The following is a 26,409-nucleotide window of genomic DNA, read 5'->3' as shown; positions in this document are numbered from 1 at the left end:
CCTCTCCACTGCCCAGGGATGGGCCAGAGCTGATGGAGAGAAGGTAAGGACCAGGAAAATAGCAGTTCTGTGAAGCACATTCCTATTTAATAGATGCCATGCTGAAATGCAGAGGTATCAATTAATATTTAAAGTCTAAATTCTCCTCTAATCTAACTCCTCTTACACAGAACTTGACATTAAATATCATAGTTTTGATTTCAAATATGACTGACCAAATATTTTTTATTTACTTATCACAACAAAGACTTCAGCAAGCACCTGTGTAAATCCTGTGAAGCACTCTAAGACCATCCCCAAATGAAGTACTAAAGCCTTGTTTTTGAGTTTTCATGAATGATCTGGGGATTGGGGACTGAAGCATCTTTAGGAGAATTAAATAAAAAAAATTCCTTCCCATTCTCACCATGTTAGGAATTTTTCCAGACATCAGTATTTCAGAAGACTTTTACAGCCCTCATTCACTTGAAGGACAAATTGATTTGACATGAAGTTCCATTACGAAGAAGCTGTTACATGTGATGATACTGGTTATTGAAAATTGAAATGAAGTGAGAGGAAGCTAACACCAACTTGTATGAAATTCTGCTGTCTTTGAACGACACAGGGAACTCAATATATCTAGTCATCAAAGTGAAGCCCATTGGGAACCAAACTACAGTTGTATTGCAGGAGGTTGCTACTTGATTGCTAGACCCAAAAGTGCTAAGCCATATGCCACTTATTTCTGTGTCTAAATAGCTTACTGTGATTGATACTGAGAATGGCTCTCCTCCTCACAGCAAAACAATCACAAAACCACCAAGAATTAGGGTACAGTGGATGCAGTTTATTTTTTACAATCATAATTTTCAACCCTGTCACTTCCCTGAGTTTAATGTAATTTATTCTTTGATGAATTCTAGCACATGCTCTGTATTTTACCAGCAGAACACTTTTGCACAGACCTTAGTGCACAAGCTGCACCTAGTACATTTTTTTCTTGCTGCTGTTGGTGTGTGGACAGATGAGCCTGATTATAAGGGTTTGCTGTTGGCCTTGAGTGCAAAAAAATTTGCCTTTTTTTTTTAGGAAGATTTTTTTCCACTGTCCTTATGCCAATCTCCTTGCTTTTTCTTCCTCACTAATCTGTCTCTCTGAATCAGCCTTTTCCCAGTGCTCCTGCAGCCTCCCCATGTTCAAAGTTGTTCCAAGGTCAGAAGCGGGCCCTGGTCCGCGGTGCTCCACGTGTCCCTGCTCCCAGCTGGAGGCAAAACGCGCTGTGTTTACAATATGCTCGGTTTCCACTTGACAAGGCCTAGAAGCCGCTGCACAGATCTGAACTGGGCTGCCATGGTCAGAGAGCGTGGCACTGTCACGACATGGCCCTTCCACAGAGACAGGGCTGATGAGCTGGCAGGGCTGCTGCAGGAGCTGATGCTCCCATTACAGTGTAATGGGAGAGCTGTGCTGCTCAACGCAGCCTCGATGCAGAACACAACACAGAAATCAGCCCCACATCGCAAGCACCCCCACTCCAACAATGCTGATCTCTTCTTCAATCCATGATGTCTGCTAGTCACATAGTATTACAGCAAAGTGCTTAAAGGAATATCTGCAGCTTCCCTGCCACTATTGATAAAAATGTTTAATACTCTTGTTAGAAGGTGCAATTTGATTACTGAACTGTTATCCAACAAATCCTGAAAACAATTCAAAGTAAATTTCCCTAATATGTCTATTTTTCTATCCTGCCAGAAGGGCTGCTAATGAATTTGCTGCTTGAATGCACAGACAGATTGGGAACTATAACTGTGCTGGCCTGGGCAACATGGCACTGGCACCAAAAACCTATTTGTACCCATGCAAAGTTCTCTCTAGAGTATGTCTTTCATCCAGAGGTGATTTTCCAATAAAATCAGCCTCGATTATTGCAAGCGCAGGAGCAATCCCTGAGGGAGTATATCAGGCAATTCAATACTAGGAAATGTTGTACTAGGCAAAATTAACCTTGTAGCAGTGTTATTTCCTGAAACATTATCTAGCTTTGCCTTTCTTTCATATTCATTGATCATAAATGACTGGAATTATTTTCTACTTCTTTCACTTAGAACAAGATCATTATTTTTTGTAGCTGTATTTTTTAAAAAAATGCTTGAAAGACAACAGTTTTCCTTTTATTTCACTTACTCACTGCCGAAGTAAAGGACATTTTCTCTGTATAGCATCAGATTTTTTTAAAACGTGATAAGGAGGACCACGTTTACTCAGTCCTGTTTTCTTGATAATGCTGAGTAGAGGAAACCTACTAGATATATAACCATAAGGCCACAAGCCAGAAAGAAAAGGAAACTTCACTGTCCCCTTGCACATCAAGGACAAATAGGAGAAACGCCAGTAAAATTTGTGGAGTTTTACGGTCCAAAGGACAGCAGACATAGGCCCACAGATTTCAAAGATACAATACAGCTTCAAGATACAGTGAAATCCCACTGCATTGTAGCTTTATCCACTGGCTCTTACCAAGCTCTCCAAGGCAGAGATCTTCATCTGGAGAATGTCTAGAACATGCTTGAATCTAACTAAACCATAGTCTTATACATACTCTAACAATAACAGTTTTGCTCTGGTTATTTATCTTCCAGCAACACAAAAATGGTGTAACAGCGAAATTCAGGGGTATCTGAATGCTGGTTCCAATGCTGGTTTCCGCCAGCTGAACTGAAACCAGCAGCACAGGTTCTCCCAGTTATATCAGGACTCCAGTTTTCCTACCATTTGTTGATTGGTTGCAATACTGGAAGCACATTTTTAAAGCATTTGTATAAAAAATATCACAAGTATTTAGAAAACAGTTGTTATTTGATGCAATGCCCAAAGCAGACACTCAGAATAATGGTTTGAATAAATGCTAGGTAATTTAAAATTAAAAATAATATCCAGGAAGACAAATATAAAATCCAAAATTATCAAAACCACAGGATGAGTGAGGAGGAACAAATGGGTGCTTCTTTGATCAAGAGCTTTGATCAACATGCTAAAACTGGAAAAAAAAATTGACATTAACTAACCTTTTTTCCCATCAAAAAGTCAGGCAAAATAAGGTTTTGTTTGGCTCTAACTTTCATTTTTTCAGAACTTTTAAAAATGGACCTAAATTTAATCTTGACAAGCATCACAATGAAGGTGTAAAGATGTTTTGAAAAATAACAAAAGCGACCCAATTAAAATGAAAATATTTTTTTTTTCTATCAGCTGCAAGACTTCTGACAAACTTCACAGAATGCATGATTAGCCTTGATCGACTAGTATATACATGTCTCTGTAAATACAAGGATCCAAACAGAAGGATTCTCCAGGTGTCTGAAGTTCTGTGATGGCTACTGACCACCTTAGTAGCTGAGAGGTGTCTCATGGCTGGATACAGCCAGCAAATCTCGATACTGATGGTGTGCATTCAGATGTGTAAGAGATGAGATGAATGAGCTCTCAGGCTCTGTCCTTCTCATTGTCTTGTAAGCAAATGCTGTGGAGTATGCAGGCCATGTGGGAATTTAACCATCTCCTATAAATTATGCAATCAAATCAGAAGTGTTTCACTATAAAAGTGCATTGTGCCCATTTGAAAAACGTGCTCTCTCCAGGTACCTGTTGTGGTGGTAGCTGAAAATCTTAATAAAGCACAACCTGTTTTATATCTCAGAACTTAGCCAATGTGACTCATTTGTACAGTTTTAAGTCCAAACAAACTGCTAGTCAACTAAATTATAACTTATTACCACAGGCTACAGACTTTTAATACATTCTGTGGTTGGAACAGAACTGATTTATTGCTTTGGGTCCTGCCAGTAGTTATCATGCATCATTTCCCTAGAAATAAAAATAGCCCTACTGTGGTTATCCTTTGGACTGATAAAAATTTATCTAACAAGATGTGTCAGAGGAACATATCCAGAAAATAAAGGTAAAATATTAAATAGACTTATTATTTCATGTCTAAAGTACTACATCTTCTAGCTGCTGTGATGACTTTGGAATAAAGCAAATGGTACTGCAAAAAGGAAAAAAGATCTAAAGGAGAAACTGAGCTCTGATAAAACCACATGGGGATAGCTGAATTGTCAGAGCTTTGCAAGAGTCAAAATTTACATAAAAATCAGTATTTAAGGATTAATGCAATATCATCAGAAAAGATTTAATATGTGCATTTCTTTGAAAACAGTTTAGAAGCAGGAGTTCTATAATCCATTTCCAACACTAACCTTTAACTTCTCAGAGTAAAGTAATCCTTTCCAACATTTCTAGCGTTCACATTTTGCTGAGGAAATGCAGCCCTAAATAAAGCTCACCGCTCAGCAGCAGCTGTGCCTCTTGGTTCCACAGAGACACTGCAGGTGCTGACCCCACTGCAAGTATGGTGGGTCTGTACAGATTCCACCATGGGGCCCAGCTGGCAGAGTCTGGGGCACTTGAGGATTTTGTGAAATTTTGGAGGGGCTTTATTGCTGGTGCAATAAACCAATCCCATTGACCAATCACTGAACCTGTGAGGATGTTTAAGCGGACAGACTAGGAAGATCGGCGGCTAAAGAACATTGTCTATAATTGCCTGTAAGCGGGTTTTTCCTGGATTTCTGCTGGGGATTTGAGTGCTTTTGCATGCTAGACTTAAAGTATTAAAACACAAATATGAATGGATTTCTTCAAGGAATGAATATGGGCAGGCATTTTAGGCACTATGTTATAATGGATTTTTAGAACTAATTGAATTGGTGCTGTCTGCTTTGGTAATTTGCCAGAAATAGTCTGAAGAGAAATGTAAGGAAGATTTAAAATCAGAGATAAACAGGTGGCATGTGGAATTGCTTGGGAGTTTTACTGAGAATGAGTTATAGCAGGTTTGGGTTTCTTGTTTCTTTAAAAGTGGTTTAAGTCCTTTAGCAAATGTCCTGTACACATAGACAAATGTCCATAGGTACCCATGGCCCACAGGTCATAAGGATATATATATATATATATATATATATATACACACACACACACAGAATGATGGAACAGTTTGGGTTGGAAAGGATCTTATGAAGGTCATCTGGCCCAACCCTCCTGCACTGAGCAGGGACATCTTCAACTAGGTCAAGTTGCTCATAACTCTGTCCAACCTGACCTCCAGCGTTTCCCAGGAAGAGGGATCCACCACCTACCTCTCTGGACAACCTGTGCCAGTATTTCAGCATCCTCATGTTAAAAACTTTTTTCTTATATCAAATTTAAATTGACCCTCAATGCAGAAGACACCCTGCTATGCAGGAGCTGCATGTGTACCAATAACATGCTGCCTCCTCCCTACTTCTATTGGGTATAAGTGCCTGATCTGTCTGGTCAAAAACAGAACAACTTTCAGAGTCAGCCCACTGGCCTGCATTTTTACCAGTGGGATCAGGAGATCTCTTTATGGTTACTGCTATTGTTGCATACATTAACTGACCCTCGGAGCCTGACCTGCACGCCCTCTTGCTTAGTGAGTCATTAAGAAAATCCTTTGGCTCTGCATGACTTGCTTAGACCTCAGACCTTCCATGCAGAATAAGGTCTAGCCAGGGAGGCAAAAAACAAGATGCTACTCCAGCTGGTAAAACAAAGATATTTTTAAAGTGCAGTCAGGAGAAACAGGCACTCCTATCCCATGTATAATCAAGGATGAAAAGGCCATGAAAAATACCACTGCGCTTTGCAAATGAGAGGTCAATTGAAATGTCAAGATATCAAATGTTAATGGATTGCATTTCCAATGATGGTTGGGACAGAAAACCATACCAAGTTAAGTCAGATGCCCTTCAGAGAAGATGAATTTTATGGCAGGAAAAGACAATAAACGCCAGAAATCTTGCTGGTTAACAAACTCGGGGCTGATGGAAAAAAAATATTTTGAAAATACAAAAACCAGTTGGATTTTAACCCAAGCTGTAACCTCAAAACATGTATCTGGAAGTCATTAAAACTACAGCAAATTTAAGCATATGCAGGTGTTTGGGGAAAATGCCATTACTTTCTACTGAAGATTTTAAAAGGGACTATAAAAGAAGGTAGTATAAATGACACTCAAGGAAGGCAATGCTTTCTTTCCTGAAGCAAGATGTTGCTTCCAATATTTTCAGTTCTACAGAATTTCATGGACTACATGACTACACTCTTAGTAGCATTTGTTTCCCATTTAAAAATTCCAATTTCTTTCTTACAAACCCCTTGTATTTCATAGTGTTGGATGACATCAAGTTTTAGCCAAATCATTCTTTCATCTGCCCACATTCTCTCAAGGAATCCATCTGGCCATTTTCATAAATTATTGTAATCTGGGACATTTGTTTAGAGTGACATTATATCCAGTCCAGTAGTCAGAAGAGCATTGCCATGCAAATAACTCATCTCTTTGTATGGAAAACCTGAAAAGAACACATTTATCTTCCTAACACTGTCTCTGCACAACACAGCAGACATAGAGTATTCCTTTCCAATTGCAAAGAGACTTGCCTTGTGTCTATATACTTCACTGGTGGGCTAATCCACATTATTAGTGGATCTGGAGTAGGAAGACTTCTTGGTCTGTACAACAGAGGGATGTAATATCAAGGATGAAGAACAGTGACTAACCATTTGCTCTTTTCTGAAAGAATAACTACTTGAGTGGATTACAGTGAAAATTTGAGGAAAATGGTTTAAAACAAACAAAAGACTGTTTTTCCCAACACTATGGTGCTCAATGTGACACAACATTGTGGGGACAGGAAGTATAAACTGATTTTAGGAAAGACTTTGCATGGAGAGTTTACTCTATTGGTGCCTCCTAAACACATCATGTGTGCTTCTGGCGGTGCAGAACACTGTGTGCAGGAAGGTGGGAAAAGTCTCCGTAATTGCTGTTCTTTGCCCCCCAACCTTCTGCTGCTGGCAGAGATAAAGCACTGGGCTGGTTAACCTCCAGTCCACATTAATGTAGGGGCTGCCAAGCCAAGTGCATTTGCACTTGAGAGTGAGGACTACCCTCAATATGGGGGGATCCTGCAGCTCAACCCACCTCAGGACAAGTGATGTTACAAGTCAACATGGATATGATTCCTATAAGTTTTATGCTAATGTGAGCTCCCATTGTCTGCACAAGTTTGGAAAGAAATCTGGGCTTCAGAGAACAAGGCTATTGTGGGGTTTTAATGATATCACTGTTCTTCCCCTCTTGCATCAAATAACAGTATTATATATAAATTATTAATTAAACAGTATATAAACAATTAATTCCTCTGGATGTGCCCTAATTCAAAACTCTCATGTAACAGCTCTTTAGAAATCATAAACCCTCCACAGAGTGAAATTGTTTAAGTCATGTTACTTCTTTCAGATGCAGGGATAGGTACAGCTTGATAAGGACCAGCAAGTAAATAAGCATGTAGGACTTCACATCCAGGAAATCCCTTTTGTACCACAGACTCTCAGTGTAAACATGGATAAAACCAAAAGGAGAAAGCAAATGCTCCTTACATAACAAGAGGAGAGCATAAATGTTAAATATAATGGATTCAACAGCTATGGGGCCCACCTTGGTGTCATACACTGACAGAAAAAGGTCTTATGCTTTTGGAAAAGCTAACTATTTTCACACACACACACACACAAAAAAAAAAAAAAGAAAAAAAGAGGAAGAAAAAGTCAGTTCTGCACATAGAGATTTCTTAGCTATTTTCTGTGTGCTTATTAGTAGTAACAATACATCAGATGATGCTACCAATACATAAAAATGAATTCTGAGGATGTCTAGTGCCTGCCAGTACTACAAGCACCACGGAATTTAAGCCAAGCCTTCTTTCTGAAGGAGCCATGTGTCAGTGCACCTACTTGGGCCATCAGGAAGTTCCCACAAGATAGTCTGAGCATCAACACACACTTGAACATTGAGAAACCAGCTGCTTGGCTGCCTTGCTGCACTACAAAAAGATTACTTCCTTGTTTTTACCCCTTTCCTTGTATTTCCACTTTATTTAATGCTGGAGGGATTCAAAAGAACATAAAAGAACAGTACACTTCCTAGCAAACATTACACCAGTAACATTAATGAACCGAGCATTATGAAAAGTAAACAGACCATTTCTATAGAAATCTTCATCGTGCTCCTAAACAAATACATTAAATGGTGGCACTATTGGCTCTGTCCAAGGACTTTATATAACCTACAGTCTTTAAAAGGGACTAATTTCTGCTTCAAGTTTTGGAACACAAGAACTATGTCAGCATAAGGTAAAAACAAGGAAATTTTTTCTGCTAGTAACAACTGCAAGTATTATATATATGTATTTATTTATGTTAAAAAATATATATACTATAGAAAATGTCAAATGCAGTTAGATTCCACTCTACTTATTAGTGCATGGCTTTTAGCCAAAAGCAATTCACATTTGCAGAAGTGTACTATCACATATGTCTTAATAATAAAAATGTGTTTTTAAAAATGTATCTGATAAGTCACATATGGTAGAAGGAATCTGTACAAATTTCAGCCCTTATGACAATGGAAGCTACTAACTTCATTTTGCATAGCTGAAGAACATTAAAATTCAAGTGAAATTCTCCTTGACATTTGAGAGCTACAAAAGCATCAACTAAAAGCTGGCCAAGCCTAAGCTGTACTATGTGTGGCTCTGACACTTACAGAAATGCAATCCATGGCTACTACTGCTATCTTAAAAGACACTATTGTTTCTTTTGCCCTGAGAGCTTTAGTGTACAATCATACCTGTATACAGGTACCTTAAATAGTTACATGCCACTGAACAAAACTAGGCAGATTCTTCAGCTGTTTTGTTATGCATAGTGTAATTAATATGTATAATAGATCCCCTAGGGTACTAATCGAAGCTGCCACCATGAACATAGTCAAGGAGAAGTTAAACAATCAGCTGGGGGAAACATGACAGGGCAAAATACACATGCGTAGGTGGAAAGAGTGAGACTGTCTACCTGGTCTTCTTCCATCTCAAAATGTTACCCTTACTCATATCCTATAAAAAATTACTTAACCTAAATCATCCTTTTCCCCCACCCCCCAAATCTTTCTGGTGGATTAATTTGGCATCAGTGGCACATACATGTTTAATAACTGCAGTGCTCAATATCTCTAAGTGGCAAGACACAATTCAGTTGAGTCATTCTTGAGAATTTGATTCAAAATATATTAAAAAGTGTATGAATGATAAATTATTATTTTGGAGCTGTTCCTCAGGAATTTCATCACTTTGCAACTCCTGGATCCTGTATAATGTGAAGTGAAAACACAGCTCATTTCACTCTCTATTAAACAACCACCAGCTAACAATGACTTTAATTCAGCTTGGACTGAATTTGAACTAGCCCTATAGGCAAGAATGGTCCCTTGTCTTATTACAAGTTTCACATGCCATCAGGCCCCTGCTGGAACCTGTTTCTAATTTTTATCAGACTGAATGAAACTTAAAGAGAGAGTGATTTATGGTCATCTGACACATTGCCTAATCACTCCAAGGAGTGTTCATACATATTTTGTGTTCACCTTATAAAAGGTATAAATGACTACACACGAAGGAATCCAAGTGACAAATAGAACTGTACTCTTCTGTTATGTGAGCTAGAACACAATGATTGGGGAGTCCTGTCAGTGCATATTCTTACAAACGCAAACCCACTAGAGTCTTAAAGTCAGCATGATCAGCAAACTACTATAAAAATAAGAACTCTGTCCGTAACAGGAATATACAGTTACTGGGATGTAGTTAAACTGCTATGACAACCTACTGAAGTTAAAATGTGTGTTTTCATTGGTAAATAAGAGCCCATTAGGACTGGAGTATTCATTATTTAAACAGAATAACTGATGCTGTTAGCTATAATTGAAAATGCGTTTTCTCAAAGAGCCAGGACATCTATACAGCAACTTTCTTAATTCAATGATATATGGTTGAGTGTTGCTGCTAGTGCTCTAAGATTTAAGAACTTATCATAACATGCCCTTGAAATTGCTCCCTGGTAGCTTGCTCATCCTTCACAAAGCCCTGCTACAAAGAGCAGAAACATGCATGTGTGTATGGTGTAAGAGAAACACACACACACAGGGAGAAAGAGCTCTTAATCAACAGGATGGCAAAGCCTTGAAACATAGGTGCAAAATATTCCCATGTGTCTAGAAATTATTTGGCACATTTCTAGTTATTTCCCCCGTCAGACCTTCTCAAGGATTGCAATTAAAAATCATAACCTTTTTAGCATGTACAAACCTCCCCAAGGCTAGAAGCACTATGTAGAGTATGATCGTGATTATTTGGCAACTATTCATAGACAACACATTAATTTATGGAAACTGGATGAAGCTTGAGGAATGCAATCTTTAGGGACACATGAGAAATCAAAAGCTTTCTCAATGATACTGACCTTTTTTACTACTCTGATTAGGGCCAACATGAATTCTATTATCTCCTTCATCACTGCTCTTACTGTATTTTTAGTCATTGTATACAATGATGTCATTAAACTTGCATTTTCAAATGGATATGAAAATAACTTACTTTACAGGAATGTTTCTCAATTTTGTCTTTTCAGCAGCCTGTAAACACAAGAGGGGCGGGGGGAAACAAATCATTAAGCAAGAGCCACACCAAAGCAAGCAAACATCAGCTCATGGGAAGCTCTTCACCCACAGTGACATTCCAGAGCTGGGACACAGGCTGTAGGACCATTCAGAGAGATAGTGCTGGGTCTGAAATGTTCCTGCCTGAGTTTGTGATATCAGTGGGGTTTGTTTATTTTTAATGGCCACCAGTCTTTAGGAAATGATCATTCAGGGCTGTTGCTTCATTTCCCACTCTGAGGTCTGGCCCCTTTGTCACAAGCTATCTGTCCCTATCAGGAACAAGAACAACAGGAAAAAACAGAGGGAAGAACGGACTCCATTTCCAAAACTGTTTTTATTTACCAGTAACAGAAAAGGGCAAGAGATGACCAAATGTTCAGATCAATTTCCTCTTGTGAAACCTTTGAGAAAACACACTCCAAATCATCTAAATGAGTAAATCTTTGGGCCTCTCGGCCTGCACCACCTCAGACATGGAGCCTGTTTCCAGTTTATTGCTGAACCCATTGATCTGTGTACAGTCCATTTATCATTCATGAAAAGAGCCAGTGATCTTCACAGTATATTAGAAGAAACAACTCAGATCATCTGTCAACGGCCCTCTTATTTCTGTTTCCCTCTCCACAGGGATTTCATCTCCTTCGATTCTTCTTGAATTAAAATGTTGCTAAGCAACACAGCTGGGGGCATCGATGGCAGAACTGCACCAGTCTATCACACTGGTTAAGCCGCTTGAGATGTTAGTGGAGGATTTTCCCTTTAATGCTTCTCTGGCATTATTATGTAATCTGAACCAAACTTACCCACTATTGTTTTGTTCAGAATAGGTAACGATATATTTTTTATTTTTTTTATTTATTTTCATATTTTAAATTTATTTTATTTATATATTTATTATATATATATAATTTTTTTATTAGTTATTTATTTTTATTATCAATTAAAGGAAGAGGGCTGGAAATATCACTGGCAGAAAAAGCTAGTGTTGTATCATTTTGAAGAATTCCTTCTGGTGTTTGCAGAACAAGGCTGTAATAGATTTAAATGTGAAAAGTGGTCAGATGGTTGGTGAGATTACAAGCACAGAGAGTGGTGAAAGGCAGAATTAAGACAACTGATCCATAAACCCATTACAGAAAGGAAAGTTTGAGTGCCTAATTACCTCCAGAGGTACTTTTACAAAGCCTGCCGACATTTCGGAGAAGCGTTATGGTGAGGAACTTTAACCTCTGCTATACTTAGGGATGGAAATGAAATGGTTCTTACATAGGAAGTGTGAACATTAGTGGTTCAGAAAAATGCTCATATAAGCCCTTGACAAACGAAATCCTTTATGAAAACTGATGAACTTTTGAAACCTCTGGGATTTGCACAACTCGGTTCCAAATTTTGCCAGAATGAATTTTGTCTTGGGCTTTATGATGGGGCTAGTTTTTAAAAATACCTGCTGTTTTGACACTTTTGCCTCCCATCATAGCAAAGGTAATATCTGGGTTTAAATCCATGGAAATCCCTAATAATGAGTATAAAATCTGTGAGAAAGAATGAGAGCTTGTGAGATCTCGGATGATGCAACAGCAATCCTCTGGGTTGGCTCCCAGCTTGCAAAGCAAAGTATGTTTGTTTCATTTGGATTGTATTTTCCATCTAAAGAATAAATCAAAGAATGCATGATAAGAATCAATTATATTAATTGTACAGTAGGGGTGCTAAATAAAACACTTAAACCTCAGGAAATGCTCAACTTCTGATTGCACAAGTAATTGTGAAAAACCCAAGCCTAATTATGCCTTCTCAAGCAAGCTTAGGATGAAATGGGGCCCCTGCCTAAACAGTGAGACAATGTGATTGTGTCTCTTTCCAACAGCTCTCTCCCAACTCTCCCAATTTCAGCAGCCATGTGCAAATGCAGAGTCAGAAGCATGCTATTAAGAAACTTTCTAAGAAATAAACTACACGTAGCAACACATAAATGCTTCATTTAAAATTAACTGAAACACCATCAAAAATGGGATTTCAGCTTCCCAAGCTTCCCACCAAGTTTCAGTCCCATCCTGCAGGAAACTAAAATTATTTTTAAAGCTCATAAACATTCTTCCACATTGTGAGAATTTTTTTTTTTTTTTGTAGACTGGCATTTTCCTTGATTCTTCTATATACCAAATAGCTCGACTATAAAAATTCTGAGTTCAAACATGTGAAACTTTCACCTAAATCAAGGTTTTTGCCTGAATTATTCAAAAATCACTACACAAAAACAGGTTTCAAAATACAGATAAAGAAGAGGAAACAGCAGAAAGTGTCTAGGATTACAAGTAAATAATGATAATGCAGTTCACTGATACAAAGTACAGCAGAATATATTCTGGAGAGCACATGCGTGATGGTGTGAGCTAAACTGTTTACATGAAAGACGATGAAGGTATTTCAGAGAGTGAGAACTGGCAATGTCAAAGTCACAGAACATTAAAGAGCAGAGTCTAAAACCTGCATGTTTGATTTTTGACCACTTAGCTATGTTGATCACAACTGTTTATCCTGAAAGAAACGTAGCAACTTCAGGATAAATTATAGATACATTTTCTTTTCTTGGACTGTGAACATTCTAGCACATAGCTTTCCCTAGATTTTTAATGGATTTAATGGAGAATTTAATGGAGAATTTCCACCTTCTCTTTTCTTAGCTAGCAGAAAAAGGCACTTTCCTAACTCTTAAGGAAAGGCACATGCTGAAGCAAGTGTCCTTCACATGCATGCTTACTTATACAAAACTGAAAAACCATTGCAAGTGCTTGGATTAATCTACATGGCAGCCCAGTTTAATGTTGGATCATCAGTCAATTGGTCATCTCCTATATACAAAGGATTAACTTTAAGTGGGATCATGGTGATGTTAAACACAGCACACAATATGTTAGGGATTCCATCTGAGAAAGAAATGCGGGATCTGTCCTTCTGCATTTATTTTTCTTGTAGGTGTTGCTCATTCATTTTTCAAAGCATAATTGTTGCAGTATCATGACCATGCCCAGTGGCAGAAGATAAAGGAAGGCAAAATCAAAGTGACATTGAGTAACTCTACACATTAAGCTTTGATGCAAAAACATATTGTTTGAAAATATTTGGTGTGCAGCAGGTCTGTCAATTAGAGCTAATTATTTTTCTCTGATCAGGAAGAATGCAGTCTTGTTTTAGGCAGGTTTCTTTGAAATGTACGTCTTTTATATAACTTCATTATAGGAAAATACTTCTTCCAAATTACTTATTTTCTCGGTTGCTTAGCTATTGACTCAAATTGTCTGTGTTGAGTAGTTCTCTCTGCTTTGATAATTAACTTTTGATCATTACTGAATTTAGCAGCTTTAGTCAGATGTGTTCGTAGCCATCCTCCTCAACTATTTCAGTGTTCATAGCCTTTAATCTTTGAACAAAATGATCTCATTGAGCCTCCATCAGCCTCACTACTCAGTTAATAATTCCTGTTTCTCATCTTCATGACTGAGTTTGTTTTAGACTTGATGGAAGCTTTTGATTATTAATTTAAGATATTTCAAAGACAAATATGTTTTAAGGATTTTTTTTTTTTTATCCTATATTCCTAGGCCTTTACAAGTAAGAAACTGGTTTTAACTTCACAATGACTCCTAAACTTCATGTATTAAAAGTGCCATCTAGAAACAGAACAGGTGGCAGGTCCCTAAACCCCCATATATGTGTCCTGAGTGAAAAATGCTGCTGCCAAGATTGGAATAAAATTGGACTGGTAAAATGCAATATTCAATGTGTGTTAGGAGAATTCTATCATGGGAACTTTGTTAATTCTGAGCTTGAAAACATGCATTAAAATTATTTAGGATGATTAGAAAATGGAAGTCAAAGTGAACCAGACAATTCTTCCACTTTAATTTGTAATTTTCTTTTGATTTTCTTTTTTTTAAATAACTATGGCCTCTCAATAATTGTGCTTCTGCTCCCTAAGACCTTATTTCAACAGCTGACTCCAGTGTTGAATAAGAAGGAAGATGAGGACTGTGTGAAAAGCAGTAAGACACACAGTCTCATCCATAAGAGAATTTTTTCTCAGGAATGTTTATGATTCTTGTAGCTGTGAATGACTCCTACCTCTGCACCTGATTTTGGTGCTAGTTGTTTTACCATTAGCTGAAGAAGCATCTGCACTGTGCTGTACTTGTTCTATAGTGTGGATTTACCCATAAACTTATTTTGTTAGAAGTTATTTAATTATTACACAAAAGATTAAACACGGGAATAAACACAAACTACTTCTTGATGTGATCAAGGACTGAAAAATGTGAAAATGATGCTTTTATTCATCACTATCAATTAACTGACTGGCTTTTGGATTGAATGAACCAGGAAAAGTATTCCAGTTGGTACAACTTTCCTACATCACAAAGGAGAGATGAATGAACTGACAAGAGGATGGCTCAAAAATAATGAGGTAAATGAGTTGGCATCTTCAAAATGCAAATTATATTTTTGGTGAAGTGATAAAGGCAAAATGTCTGCTATCCAAACAAAATATGTATTTTCCATTGCAAAACCGAAAATCCAGAATTTCCACAGAAAACTATTTGACTTTGAGAAAGTGAGATTAGACAACAAGAAGGCCCTGTCACCCTCTTGATTCAGAAGCATTGGTGAGCCAGCTAAGGTGGCAATTGCTGAACCTCAAAGCATCTCTTAGGGTGAGATAGATGACACTTCATGCCACTGAATGTGCTGGCAGAAGAAGCCAGGCCTTCATGATCAAACTTTTCCCCCTTTTCCATGAGCTGCTGCAGGTTTATTTCCCAGTTTCTAACTAGCTCTGTCTGCTTGGGTGAACAGCCAAGTGACTACACAAGTAAGTTTACAATCCACCACACTTTTCTCCTGTGCGGTGGATATAGAAGAGACTCCTCAGAGACTCAATTCAACATTACAGTAAAAACAAAGATACTTTCCACATTAGTTGAATTTTATATATATAGTTTATATGTCCTCCTAAATTAGAATTTATTTTGGAAGTTATACCATGCCCTTAGTTATGCAGAATGCCTTCTCTATGATCCTAAGTAACCAACCGAGAACCGTAACTTACTGACTGTGCTGTGGTCTGATTGTCTGATGATACAGTCAGTGCTAAATATAGCTGGAGTTCCTCTGGAGGAGGGGAACATTGTGTGCAAAAACAAACCATCCAGAATTGTGCTGGGAATCAGAAACTCAAAATCCAAGGCCTGAAGGACCGGTATGTGTATGTATAAATATGTGTGCTGTGTTCCTTATTTTTTTTTCTTCTTTACTTCATTGGGAAATGAAATTAAATTAAATACTTCACTCTCCTCTACCTGTCCCCTAATGTCAACAGAGGAGATTGTATCTCTTTCTTTTTAATTGCCTTTGACATGAAGTTGGCAACATTGCATTTGAGATTCTGTGTGTGATGTTCCCAGTCAGTCTCACCTCGAGGACAAAAAGCCGAATGTTACTGTATCTAGGACCAAAAACAATGGAGAAGATATTGTCTTCCTCATCTCACAGTTTTAAAAATGAGTATTTTTCCTTCAGGGTTCAAATGTGTGGAATGGATTAGCCAAAAAACATTTTTTGTAATATCAAGCCATCAAGCATGTGGTATCTGCAAATCAGAATGGTTCACTGAGCCCTCGCTGTGTATGAACTACAGAGAGCTCCCCATCATTGCTTTGAGCAATGCAGTAACCTTCATGGCTTCACAGAGAGATGCTCAGGAGTACTTGAAATACTGCAAATTTTGTTTTAATTGTTGCAGTGGAGGTTGGGTAAAACAAAACAAAAAAAAAGACCGTGACCAAATCGGAACGAGTCTGTTTGCACTTTAGGAGTCACCTTCATCCTTGACAAACATGAACTGCTTTTAATTGAGCAACAACACAGATATATTTGGGCTCCTATCAGCATTTTTTTTTTTTTTTCAAATCCCTGTTTTCCATGAGGCTAATGGTATAAATCAAACTAAGAAAGTGTGCAATAACAAATCACAAATCTGGCCACTTCCAATTCTTGAAGAACTATTCTATACATTTTTTTTTAAACAAAGAAAAGAGCTACACACGCACTGAGTACATACTGCAGTCTGAAGAGTGCTTAGCTGCTCGGTGTAGACATATCTAATGTGGCTTTATATTAGCCAGTGTGGATACTGTGAACATTGTTGCTTTTGCCATACAGATGTCAGCTTACTCAGTGTCTTTGGTGAACTTCACAACAGAAACTGTTACAGCTATCTGTCAGTGAGTGGTCCTACTGCAAAGATAACTCCTGTATTGGGTTTGCTAATTTTAGGACTTCAGTACTAATGTACCTTGTCAAAAGAGGCTTGAAACAGTGCCTTCCTTTCCCATAAAAAATGCTCTTGATGAGAAGCTGCTATTTGTACTAATTTTGAGTCCTTAATTCAACAAAGGAGAAATTGTAATATGTAATAATTGTAATAATTACAAATTCTACTAATACTGCTTTTGCATTCCTATGAACCATTGTAACCTACTCTTCACTCAGAAGGTGACTGCCTTCTCAGGGGAGCTGGACTTGATCTCCTGAGATCCCTTCCAACCCTGAAATTCTGTGACTGTCAAGTTAATTTAAAAATGCTAACCAATGTCTCATAAAACCTAATAGATTTAAATGCTTTGACAGTACCAACTATGGCAGAGAACAGAACTCTGGGTAGTTAGATCTGATTTTCCATATGAATTATTTTATTTGGAAAACAAGTATACATCTCTGGTGACAGAAATTTGGAAAACGCTACTGAATGGTCCATTTTTAAGAAAAAAGATCCACATTGAAATTGTGGTTTGAAACACCATTTCCTGGAAATTCATTTTTTATAAACTGATCGCAAATGATCAAGGCTTAGTGGATGATAATCCTATTGTGAAAATATAAAAGATATATTGGTAACTAAAACTCAGTATTTGTCATTGTCTGATTTACTGATGATTTTTCTAAAATGTGTGTTTATTTCAACAAACGCTAACAAATAATAACAAAATCCATTCCTTGCGGGGTTTACACCATAGTTGTACTTCACCATGTTAATCATATGATTAAAAAATTGAAGAGGCAGAAGAAACACAGAAAAGGTCAAGAATCCTTTCTAAGAGAAACAAAAAGTTTTTCCCAAACTTCCCTCAAGGAATAAGCAGTGGAAGGCTTGTTTCAAAGAATATCCTGTGACCTTACTGTCCAGCTTCAGGCAGTCACCACAATCTGTGTATTACTAAGGTTCTGAGTTCTAGCAGGAGAACCATCCTTTGTATCCCTGAAACTTATCTGAAGAGTGCTGATATTTTGTGGTCTTATTATTAAGGTCTCTCTCACTGTCTGTATGAGGTATAGTTTTAGAGTGCCTGATTTTCACTTTTGTAGTGTTCACTTGTTCTGCCACAGTGGCAGGCAGACACCTCAAGGTACAAGCCCTTGTACCCCTGCTCATTTGCAGTTTATCCCCTTAGGTTTCCCTTTGTGATAAAGGCCCTCATTTCTTTGGGACTCCAACCTACTCTTGGTCTTCTCCCTGCTTTAAGTAAATGAATAGTTCCCTAGACTTGAGAAGCAAAAGGACAGAGTCACTGAGTACCAGAAGTGCCCCTTTGTTTCCTGTGCAGGAAATGAAGACTTTGAGGATTTTAATTTATAGTGAACGTTAGATCTATACTTAATGTTAAATGTATTATAAATAAACAGCAGAGACAACAGAGATAAACACCCATGAAATAACTTTGCTGACCTTGGTCTGATTCAGCGCATTGCTCAGGTGACTTAGCCAATTACTAAATTGCACAGTTCCAAAAATTAACACTTAATAGTATTGCCATGAAATTGGTAATTTTGAAAAGCAGGAACACTCTCCATGAGAGCACCCTGTTCAAATCAATTGCACTGTCACACTGTGGTCCTGACCTGTCCCTGTGTGCAGAGAGATCTGTTCTGGAAAGATTCATCCTGCCAGCACAGAACAGAGCACCTACAACCTCAGCAAACCTTGCAGTGGCAGATGAATTCATCCTAAGAAAAATTAAGGTGTTTAGCTTTCATTACTGTTCTCTTTCTGGAATACCTCCAGGAGAGATCAACTTTCACTTCTCTCCCTTTTCTGACTGACAGAGGCTAATTACTGGATTTATCATGACCTTTCCAGCACCTACTTTATGCTTTTTTCTGGCCACCTATGAGTCCCTCCTTCAGCCTTTTGCAACCCTCCCTTTCTCAAACCAAGCACCAGCACTACCCTCTATCGGTGTAAAAAAAACCCCAGGAATTCAGATTTTGAAGCTCATAAACAGCCGCTTAAGCTTTTACAGAAGAGCAATGCTGCAGATGGCCACTGTAAGAAAACCAGACACTTTCTTCACCAAAATGCTTCACGAGACATTCATGATAAAAATCCCACTCTCCTTCTGGGGAGAAAAGGAAGATAAATGTGTCCTATGTGGTCAGATTAGTGAGTGTTGAGCACTGAGATGGCCTGCAGGTATCACAGACTTCAAATTTATTTTACAGGACAGTATGGAAAAGGCTGGCTTTTCTCTTAGCAACAACAGTGCTGGGGTTGATCAATTCTCTGACTTGCTGCTGCCTCTGCTTTGTTGCCAAAACACTACACGGCTTTTGCATAAGTAGCATAAGAGCAAGAGGCTCTAGTAAAATATATTTTCCTCATGCTTATAATAAAGACTCCTTTACAAAATATTGTGTGCACGACCATGCATGCACAGAGTACATGGCCCATCCTGTGGACTGGAAGCCTCATCTCTGTCTTCTCTCCCAACCCAAAAAGACTGGCAGATCTCCAGCATCAGGTTCTTACAGGTGTACTGAGAAACGACCTCTATTTAAGTAATGACAGAGGCATCAGGGGTTCTAAAGTTTCTCTCTCACAGGAATGATGTCTTACAGGGGGCTGACAGAGCTTGGTAGCTTCAAGCTGGTGGCAGAAGTGAACCCAAGAACAGCCCCTGTTAGAGTGCTGGGGGATTATGGAGTGCTTGCTTACTTGACAGACAGAGAGAAGGCTTCTTGAAGATGTATCATGTAAAACTTTTCAGCTAAGGCATTTCATTCCCTCTTCATTAGGGCTGCCTGCCAGCATTTCTTTTCCTCTATAGTTTTCTTTACTGTGGTGGAGGGTTTTTGACACTGAGTTGCCAGCGTCAAGCCACGGAAACACTTGGAAAAGGTGAAACAGTGGGAGGGATGGAGCTCCAGTTCCTGTGCTGGTCCGGGCAGATGCTGCCCCAGAGCCCAGGCAAGAGCACAGCTGCAAGCTGTAGGGGCAAAGTCCTTCTTGTTGATCTGTACTCCTGTGTGCTCTACAGCAACCATTTTTCCTGATGGTTGTATTAATCCCCTTCCTCACTGACAGATGACCTCCACAATAACAATGTGTGAAAAAAAAATACATATGACTTTGAATCATGTGAATTTGAACAAGTTGAAAGCTTTTGATAACACTGTGTGTTTTAGTGGTGTGCCACGCTTTTTGCAGAAAGCTCAGCCCAGATCTCAGGGTGGCTACTGAAAACTTCTGCTGATAATAAACAAATTATATGAACCTACATCACTATCATGCTTAGGTATGTCAGTCATCAAATCTCTTAGTATTAAAGATTTACCTAACCAAAGCTGGAGTATTAACTTACACAGTTGATATACTGTTGTTTCAGCCAGGGTTGTGCACAATAAAATAATCTGAATAACAATTAAAATGGACTGAGGTAGCAAGAAGGGACATATATCCATGAAAAGATTTTTCATGGTTAGAGACTGACAAGGTTGGAGAATGACTGTATTATCCTAATAGCTTCTGTTTTCATTAATGGCTTGATGAAAACATTTCCCTACAATTATAAAGCATGACTGCAAATCTTATACACTGGAGTGTGTCCTCTTTATCAAACACACACTGCTGTGGCTACAACTGATGCTGCACCACTCTGGGATTTCAATGGAATGCAATGACAGATAAACTGTTTACATTAAAAGACTCTATCAAAGTTATTTTGCACCTAGTTTCATCCTAATCCATCTGATTTTTCTATAGCTTTGACAAGATGACCTCTCTCACTGTGTGTGCAGTATTGATGTCATTACTGAAGAGCTGTTCTTCAGCCTTTCTGCTGATAACAAAGTAAATGGAAATATAGAGAAACCTTGGGGAGGTAAACAGCTTGTTCATGATCCAGCTGAAAAATGGGAAAAAATAAAACAGGTAAGGATATCTATTGTTACAAGGAAAGTGATCACTGTTGCACTTTAAAAAGTGTTTACGTGATACGATGAAGACATATTATGCCTTAGAACTTCATAAATTCTAAAAAATTTAACTTGAATAAAGGCACTGAAAGCTCAGCATGTATTACAAGAATTCAAAGCTAAGCCTATGGCTGATTACCTTTTAAGACTCAGCAAAAAAGCCTGAAATTTTGAATTTAATTACCTAATACTAACCTAGCAAAAAAGAATTATGTTTATGTAAAATACAAGAGCAGGGCCATGGATTACATGTATGTATTGTGGATTTTCAGAAAAGTGACAATCACTAAGGGGAGAAGAAAAAAAAATCAAGTAGCAAAGAAAAACATCTTATTGATTTGCTCTGCCGAAACCACTATATACACAAAATACTGAACATGGAGCTGGTCTGTAACTAGTATCAAAGTTTCTTTGGTTCAAAAACACACAGAACACTAGCAATGTGCTTTAAATTAAGTACACATTTAAAAGGTTAACAAGACTATTCCTTAGGCAGAAGAACAAAGAGGAACTGGTTAAAGAAAATTGGGTACACCACAGCTACTTAAAATACTGTATGCAGGCAAAACTCATTTGGATGTCTTTGAGCTCAAAGCTTATTTGAATTATACAGAGGTGTTTTAGAGAACAAAAATACTAACCTGTGTTTTATCTAAGCTCTTTCACCTGAACTGAGCTACTAATTAAAAATCTTCACTACTGTTCCTAATTTCTGATGTACTTTTTAAACAGAGTAATAAAGCCATCTAAAAAGCTGTGTCCTTCCTCTGAGAAAAGTGTTAACATTAGCATCTCTGAAATGCCTTGTCATCTCCTGGTTTTACTAATAACACATCTGTCATCTGCCTTGATTGTACCTCTCGTAGCCACTCTGAACATCCTGTGCCATACTGAATGCAATACTGATGCATGTGCCAATGCTCCTCTCAGTAACAACACCACAATCCAGACAATGCTTACATGTAACAGTACCTCTCAAATAATACATTAAACAGATGTGTACCTGATGTTATAAATATGTGACATAAAAATCTATTGGATTGGTCAGTGTACATTTAAAAACCATTCAAGTAGGTCAATTTGTGGATAACTTAAAACTTTAAAGATAGCAATTTTAATAAAACTGTCAATACAATTTTCTTTGTAAAAACATTTGACACTGATTATGCTGCTTATATTGAAAGAGAAACAAAAGGTCTGTATCTTTAGATCTTTTATTGAACTGTGAGCGCAGCATCAATAACTGCTTCTCAGCTGTAAATGAAAATTGATTCCAGATCTAGCCCATCATTTTCTGTGTGTCTTTAATCCCAAATCACTCACAATGAGACATAAGAATCAGCATTTTGTCTATGGGACACAGCATGGCCAGCTCCACAGTGTCTGCACTGGAGGTGCTGTGGTTGTGTTTACATGTGTAAGATGCAGGTGGGTAAATGCAGCCCCTCATTGAGAGGGTCAGATGGTGGTAACAGGAGTTTGCAGCTGGAGCAGAGTGATTGTAACTTGCCTCACACTCTGCTGCAATGACCTACATGGTCCAAAGATTTACAGATCAGAAATCTGAAGGCACTTGCAATGAACATCTCACTGAACCTTCTGCAGGTCGCAGCCCAAAGAAATTCACTCAACAATTTCTGCATCAAGCCCACAGCTGCCAGAAGGCTGAAAGGAAAAGAGCTCACAAAACTTCATGTAATTTGCAGCAGTTTCACACTAGGAGATTGAATTTGCAGTCAGCTCTCACTTGCTGAAGCCTCTTAAGCCCTCTGGGGTGAAATTAAAGTGTACAGTCTTCTTCATAATTTTCTTGGTGATATGTTGCTAGGCCATCATCATGCGTGCCTTAACTAAAACAAATATAATACAATACATTAAAAAGGGTTCTCCAAATCATGTTTATAACTTTTAGGAGAAATTTCCAGTTATTCAGAATTCTGTTTGAAAAGGAAATGCCAAAATTAAGCAGCACAATCAGTAACAGTCTTGCTGATGCTATCTATGGAATAAATATCTTCCATTGACTTCAACCTAGTAGTTCCTATTCTATCCAGAAATGAAGCTCAACTTCTCAGTTACATGACTGACTGGAGCTATTGTGTGTTGTCCTCCTCCTCAGCAGTGGGGAGAAAAAGAAGGTCATCTGTAACACCTGAAATAGTATGAGGCTCACAGACCCCTGAGCAAATGCAGTGCAGTTCATAAATTAGGGTGCTTGTTCATAGGAGAGAGGGAAGAAAACAGAAGAGCATTTCAGCCAAATTTCTAACAATCTTCCACCTTGACAAATAGACTACTGCTAGTCTCACAACATGGGCTGATAGATCGAACTCTCCCCACATACTATAGACTTTCACTAAAAGTTGATATCCAAGTACATTTAAGCACATTTATTTACAGTGTCACTACTAGCCTGTAAAAATTGAAGGGCTTATAGCAATTCTCAAAGGACAAATCCTAGGGCTCCCTACTGACCACTGCTCCCAAAGAATTTTTATTTCCTTAAAATTAAAGTAGAAATAAAGGAAACAAACTTGATTATTACATACTGTGTTGTGGTTTTTTGAATAAAAATTAATAAATGTCAGCTAATGCTTTACATTGGCTGCAGGCTTATAGCAGAAAAAATCATAAGGACTGTAAAGACAATGATTCCATTTCCATATAGAAATGCTGCATAAACTACTAGAATGGTTTTGAGCTGGGAGTTTTAATCTTTTCTCTCCCTGCCAGAATGAGCACCTGAATAACTATGGTCATTTGACTGCAAAATATTTATGTTGAAAAAGCTGAAGTTACTTTCTTGTTGTTTATGTGTCTGACCTGTTGGCCAGATCAACCTTTCTTCCAATTTCCAATCCCCTCTCCATAAAGAGATGTGGCAGAGGCTGCTGAGGTTAGAATGGGTGAGAGATGCAGCAGAATACTGCTGCTTGGTATTGCAAAGCCTTAGCCTGCTAAAAATATAAAGGCAGACACTTACAGTCATTCATTCAGGAAACCTAAAAAGCTGTGAGCTGTATAATTTTGTCTATGACCTATTTGTAATACAAATACAAGAGATGTAACCAAACTTATGTGGGGTACACAAGAAAGCTGAAGGTTGCTTTGAAGTGCAGGGCATTTAAGAAATGTTCTCAGTGTACTTGTATCCAGTTACTTTATTTGGAATCCCTAAGGATATAGGTCAGTGCTGGTTTTGCATTAATTGACATTTGGTGAGAAAGGAAGAAGCCACCCACGGAAATTATTTTCCTGAGAGGGGCTGCTAAGAGCTTCCTCTGTCCTTAGCAAAAACCAATAGCTGGCGAGCTCTGAGAATTGACAACCTATTAAACTGTTAGAAGCTAGGTCCGCCTCTGTGAGATTCACATTTTAAAGACAGGCAAGGCCGAGAAATGGTTCTCTTGGCTTCTGGCTTTTGAAGAGGTGACGGGGTGCTGGTGGGACCGGGCCCGTGTGGCCTGCGCGGCCGGGCTGGGCCAGCCCCAGGCGGCCCGGCCGAGATTTTCTGCTGGCTGCGGGCTGCCGAGCCCCTCAGCGGGGAGTGCACCGGGCCCCGTCCTGGCGGGCGGCTGGGGCCCCTTCGCTGCGGGGCCAGGCCCCTTCTCGGCAGAGCCCGCCGCTCCTTTTTCCTGCAGCGCTGCCGGGCCATGCCAGCCGGGGGCTGAAAAATCAACGCAACCAGAAGAGCAGCGTGCGGCCGTGGCTGCTTCAGCATGGCTCGCAATGAACTTGGTTTGTTTAGCCGCTTTTAGGCAGCCATGCTGCGGACAGAAGGACAAAAACGGCAGCAGCAGCTTTTCTTGTTCTCGGCGCTCCGCATGAGGAAAAGCGCTGAGTGAAGGCGGCGGCCGGCACGGCTCACACGGTGTCGGCAGAGACCCCGTGAGCAGCAGCGAGAGGCACTGCAAGCGATCTCCGTGATGCTTGGATGAGATCAACTTTTCAGCGCCGCAGAACTCCGTAAAAACTGCTTCAGTTGATAAAGCTCGAGAACAAACGAACCTACGAACACCAATTCTCTCCCGAATCAGGAAGAGGAAAGGGTGAAGACACGTAAGGAAAACAACATGGGACACAGAGGTCAGAAGGAGTCAAATTCTAGTTAGGAGGGGATTGAGGAGATGCCTTGGTCTTGGGCTGAAATTCACTGTGTAAGGCTATGGTGAAGATACATGTTTGATATATCAGACTTTGTTTTTTCCCTGGAATTCATGAAGCACATGGGGGGGATGCAGCATTTACCCGCAGCCCATGAGAAAAGGGCACTCGTGCTGGAGCATGTGGATGCTGAAAAGCTGTAATCTAATGAGAAGCTTGAACAGAGAGAGATGAGAAACTCTGCTCCAGAGGTAGAAGCAGAAAAACTTCTGTTCCCAGAGATAAAAGAAGAGAACTTTTGGGGTTTTTTATGCTAGAACAGCTCATCCTTAAAATAGTACCCCATAAGTTGACATGGCCCATGAAAGCAGCTTTGGGAAAGCTGCAAGGCATGGGAGGGACTTTGACACGGCAAACAGATTTTCCTTTCCTGGGCAGCTGATTCGCTGTGACATTGAAGCCATATGAGAGAACTGTTTCTTGTGGAGAAGTCTCCATGGCACGGCGAGAGAAACTCCTCTCCCTACAAGAACTGATGAAAGACTATTGTAGAGGTGGTAACTGATTGAAAATCCCAGATTTTGTCTCTATATTGTCAATTGGCAAAGAAAAGAAATTGTGAGGAGGGGAGAAGTGTTCTGAAGGTTTTATTCTGATCGTTACTATTCTTTTAGTTCTGTTAATAAAGTTTTCTTTATACCTTTTAAGCTTTGAGCCTGCTTTGCCCTCCTCCTAATTCATATCTTAAAGCAGGAAATGAGTAAATAATTCTGGTAGGTGCACTGGGGATTTTAGCTAAACCCACCACAGTCAATTAATAGATGACAGCAAATTGGGCGGTCAGTGGTGAGCTTGGTATTGCTCAGTTAAGACATGACTATCTTAGAAGATACTTTCCAACTGAAAAGATTGTTTGAAAAAAAATAATAAAAAATTTCTAAGTAGTACAAAATTTACTACATGAATGGTCCCTATGGTGCTCTTTTGTTGGTCTGCAGCCTATGCTGTGAACTTATTACTAGGAAGATACATGGAGCTTTGGAGCAGTCTGAGGCTTCCTACAGCTCAGACACATCCCCACCGCAGAAGGGCCTAGGCTGCAGCCCCTGGCCTTGATCTTGACACTTGACACTGCTTGGGACTGAAATCAGAGATGATAACATCTGCTCAAGTCAGTGAGGGCTTTTCATTTGATGGCAGCAAACCTGGCCCAGGCATTTGCCTCTTGATTCACCAGTGATAAGGGATTTCTTCCTAGCAGTATAAACTGTGAATTTGGAACTCTGTAAATTCTACTTAAGTCACTAGAAAACTATTACTATAGGAAAACAACAGTAACTGCTACCTGACAATATATTTCCATTTCTGTATTTTAG

At 38.9% G+C, this 26,409-nt stretch overlaps 1 protein-coding gene across 1 annotated transcript in view; it reads right to left on the bottom strand.

The window, feature by feature from the left end:
* Window positions 1–26,409, bottom strand: part of AFF2 (ALF transcription elongation factor 2) — a 338,660-nt gene that overhangs the window by 66,522 nt on the left and 245,729 nt on the right. The window contains exon 9 of the mRNA XM_058848030.1: window positions 10,560–10,597. Within this exon, the coding sequence (XP_058704013.1) occupies window positions 10,560–10,597 (38 nt within the window). The remainder of the gene's footprint in view (window positions 1–10,559; window positions 10,598–26,409) is intronic.

Source organism: Poecile atricapillus, chromosome 12 (assembly GCF_030490865.1).
Source record: "Poecile atricapillus isolate bPoeAtr1 chromosome 12, bPoeAtr1.hap1, whole genome shotgun sequence".
In the NCBI taxonomy this organism is placed as follows: domain Eukaryota; kingdom Metazoa; phylum Chordata; class Aves; order Passeriformes; family Paridae; genus Poecile; species Poecile atricapillus.
The sequence above is the reverse complement of the archived record's forward strand: the minus strand, read 5'-3'. Positions and strand labels throughout refer to the sequence as shown.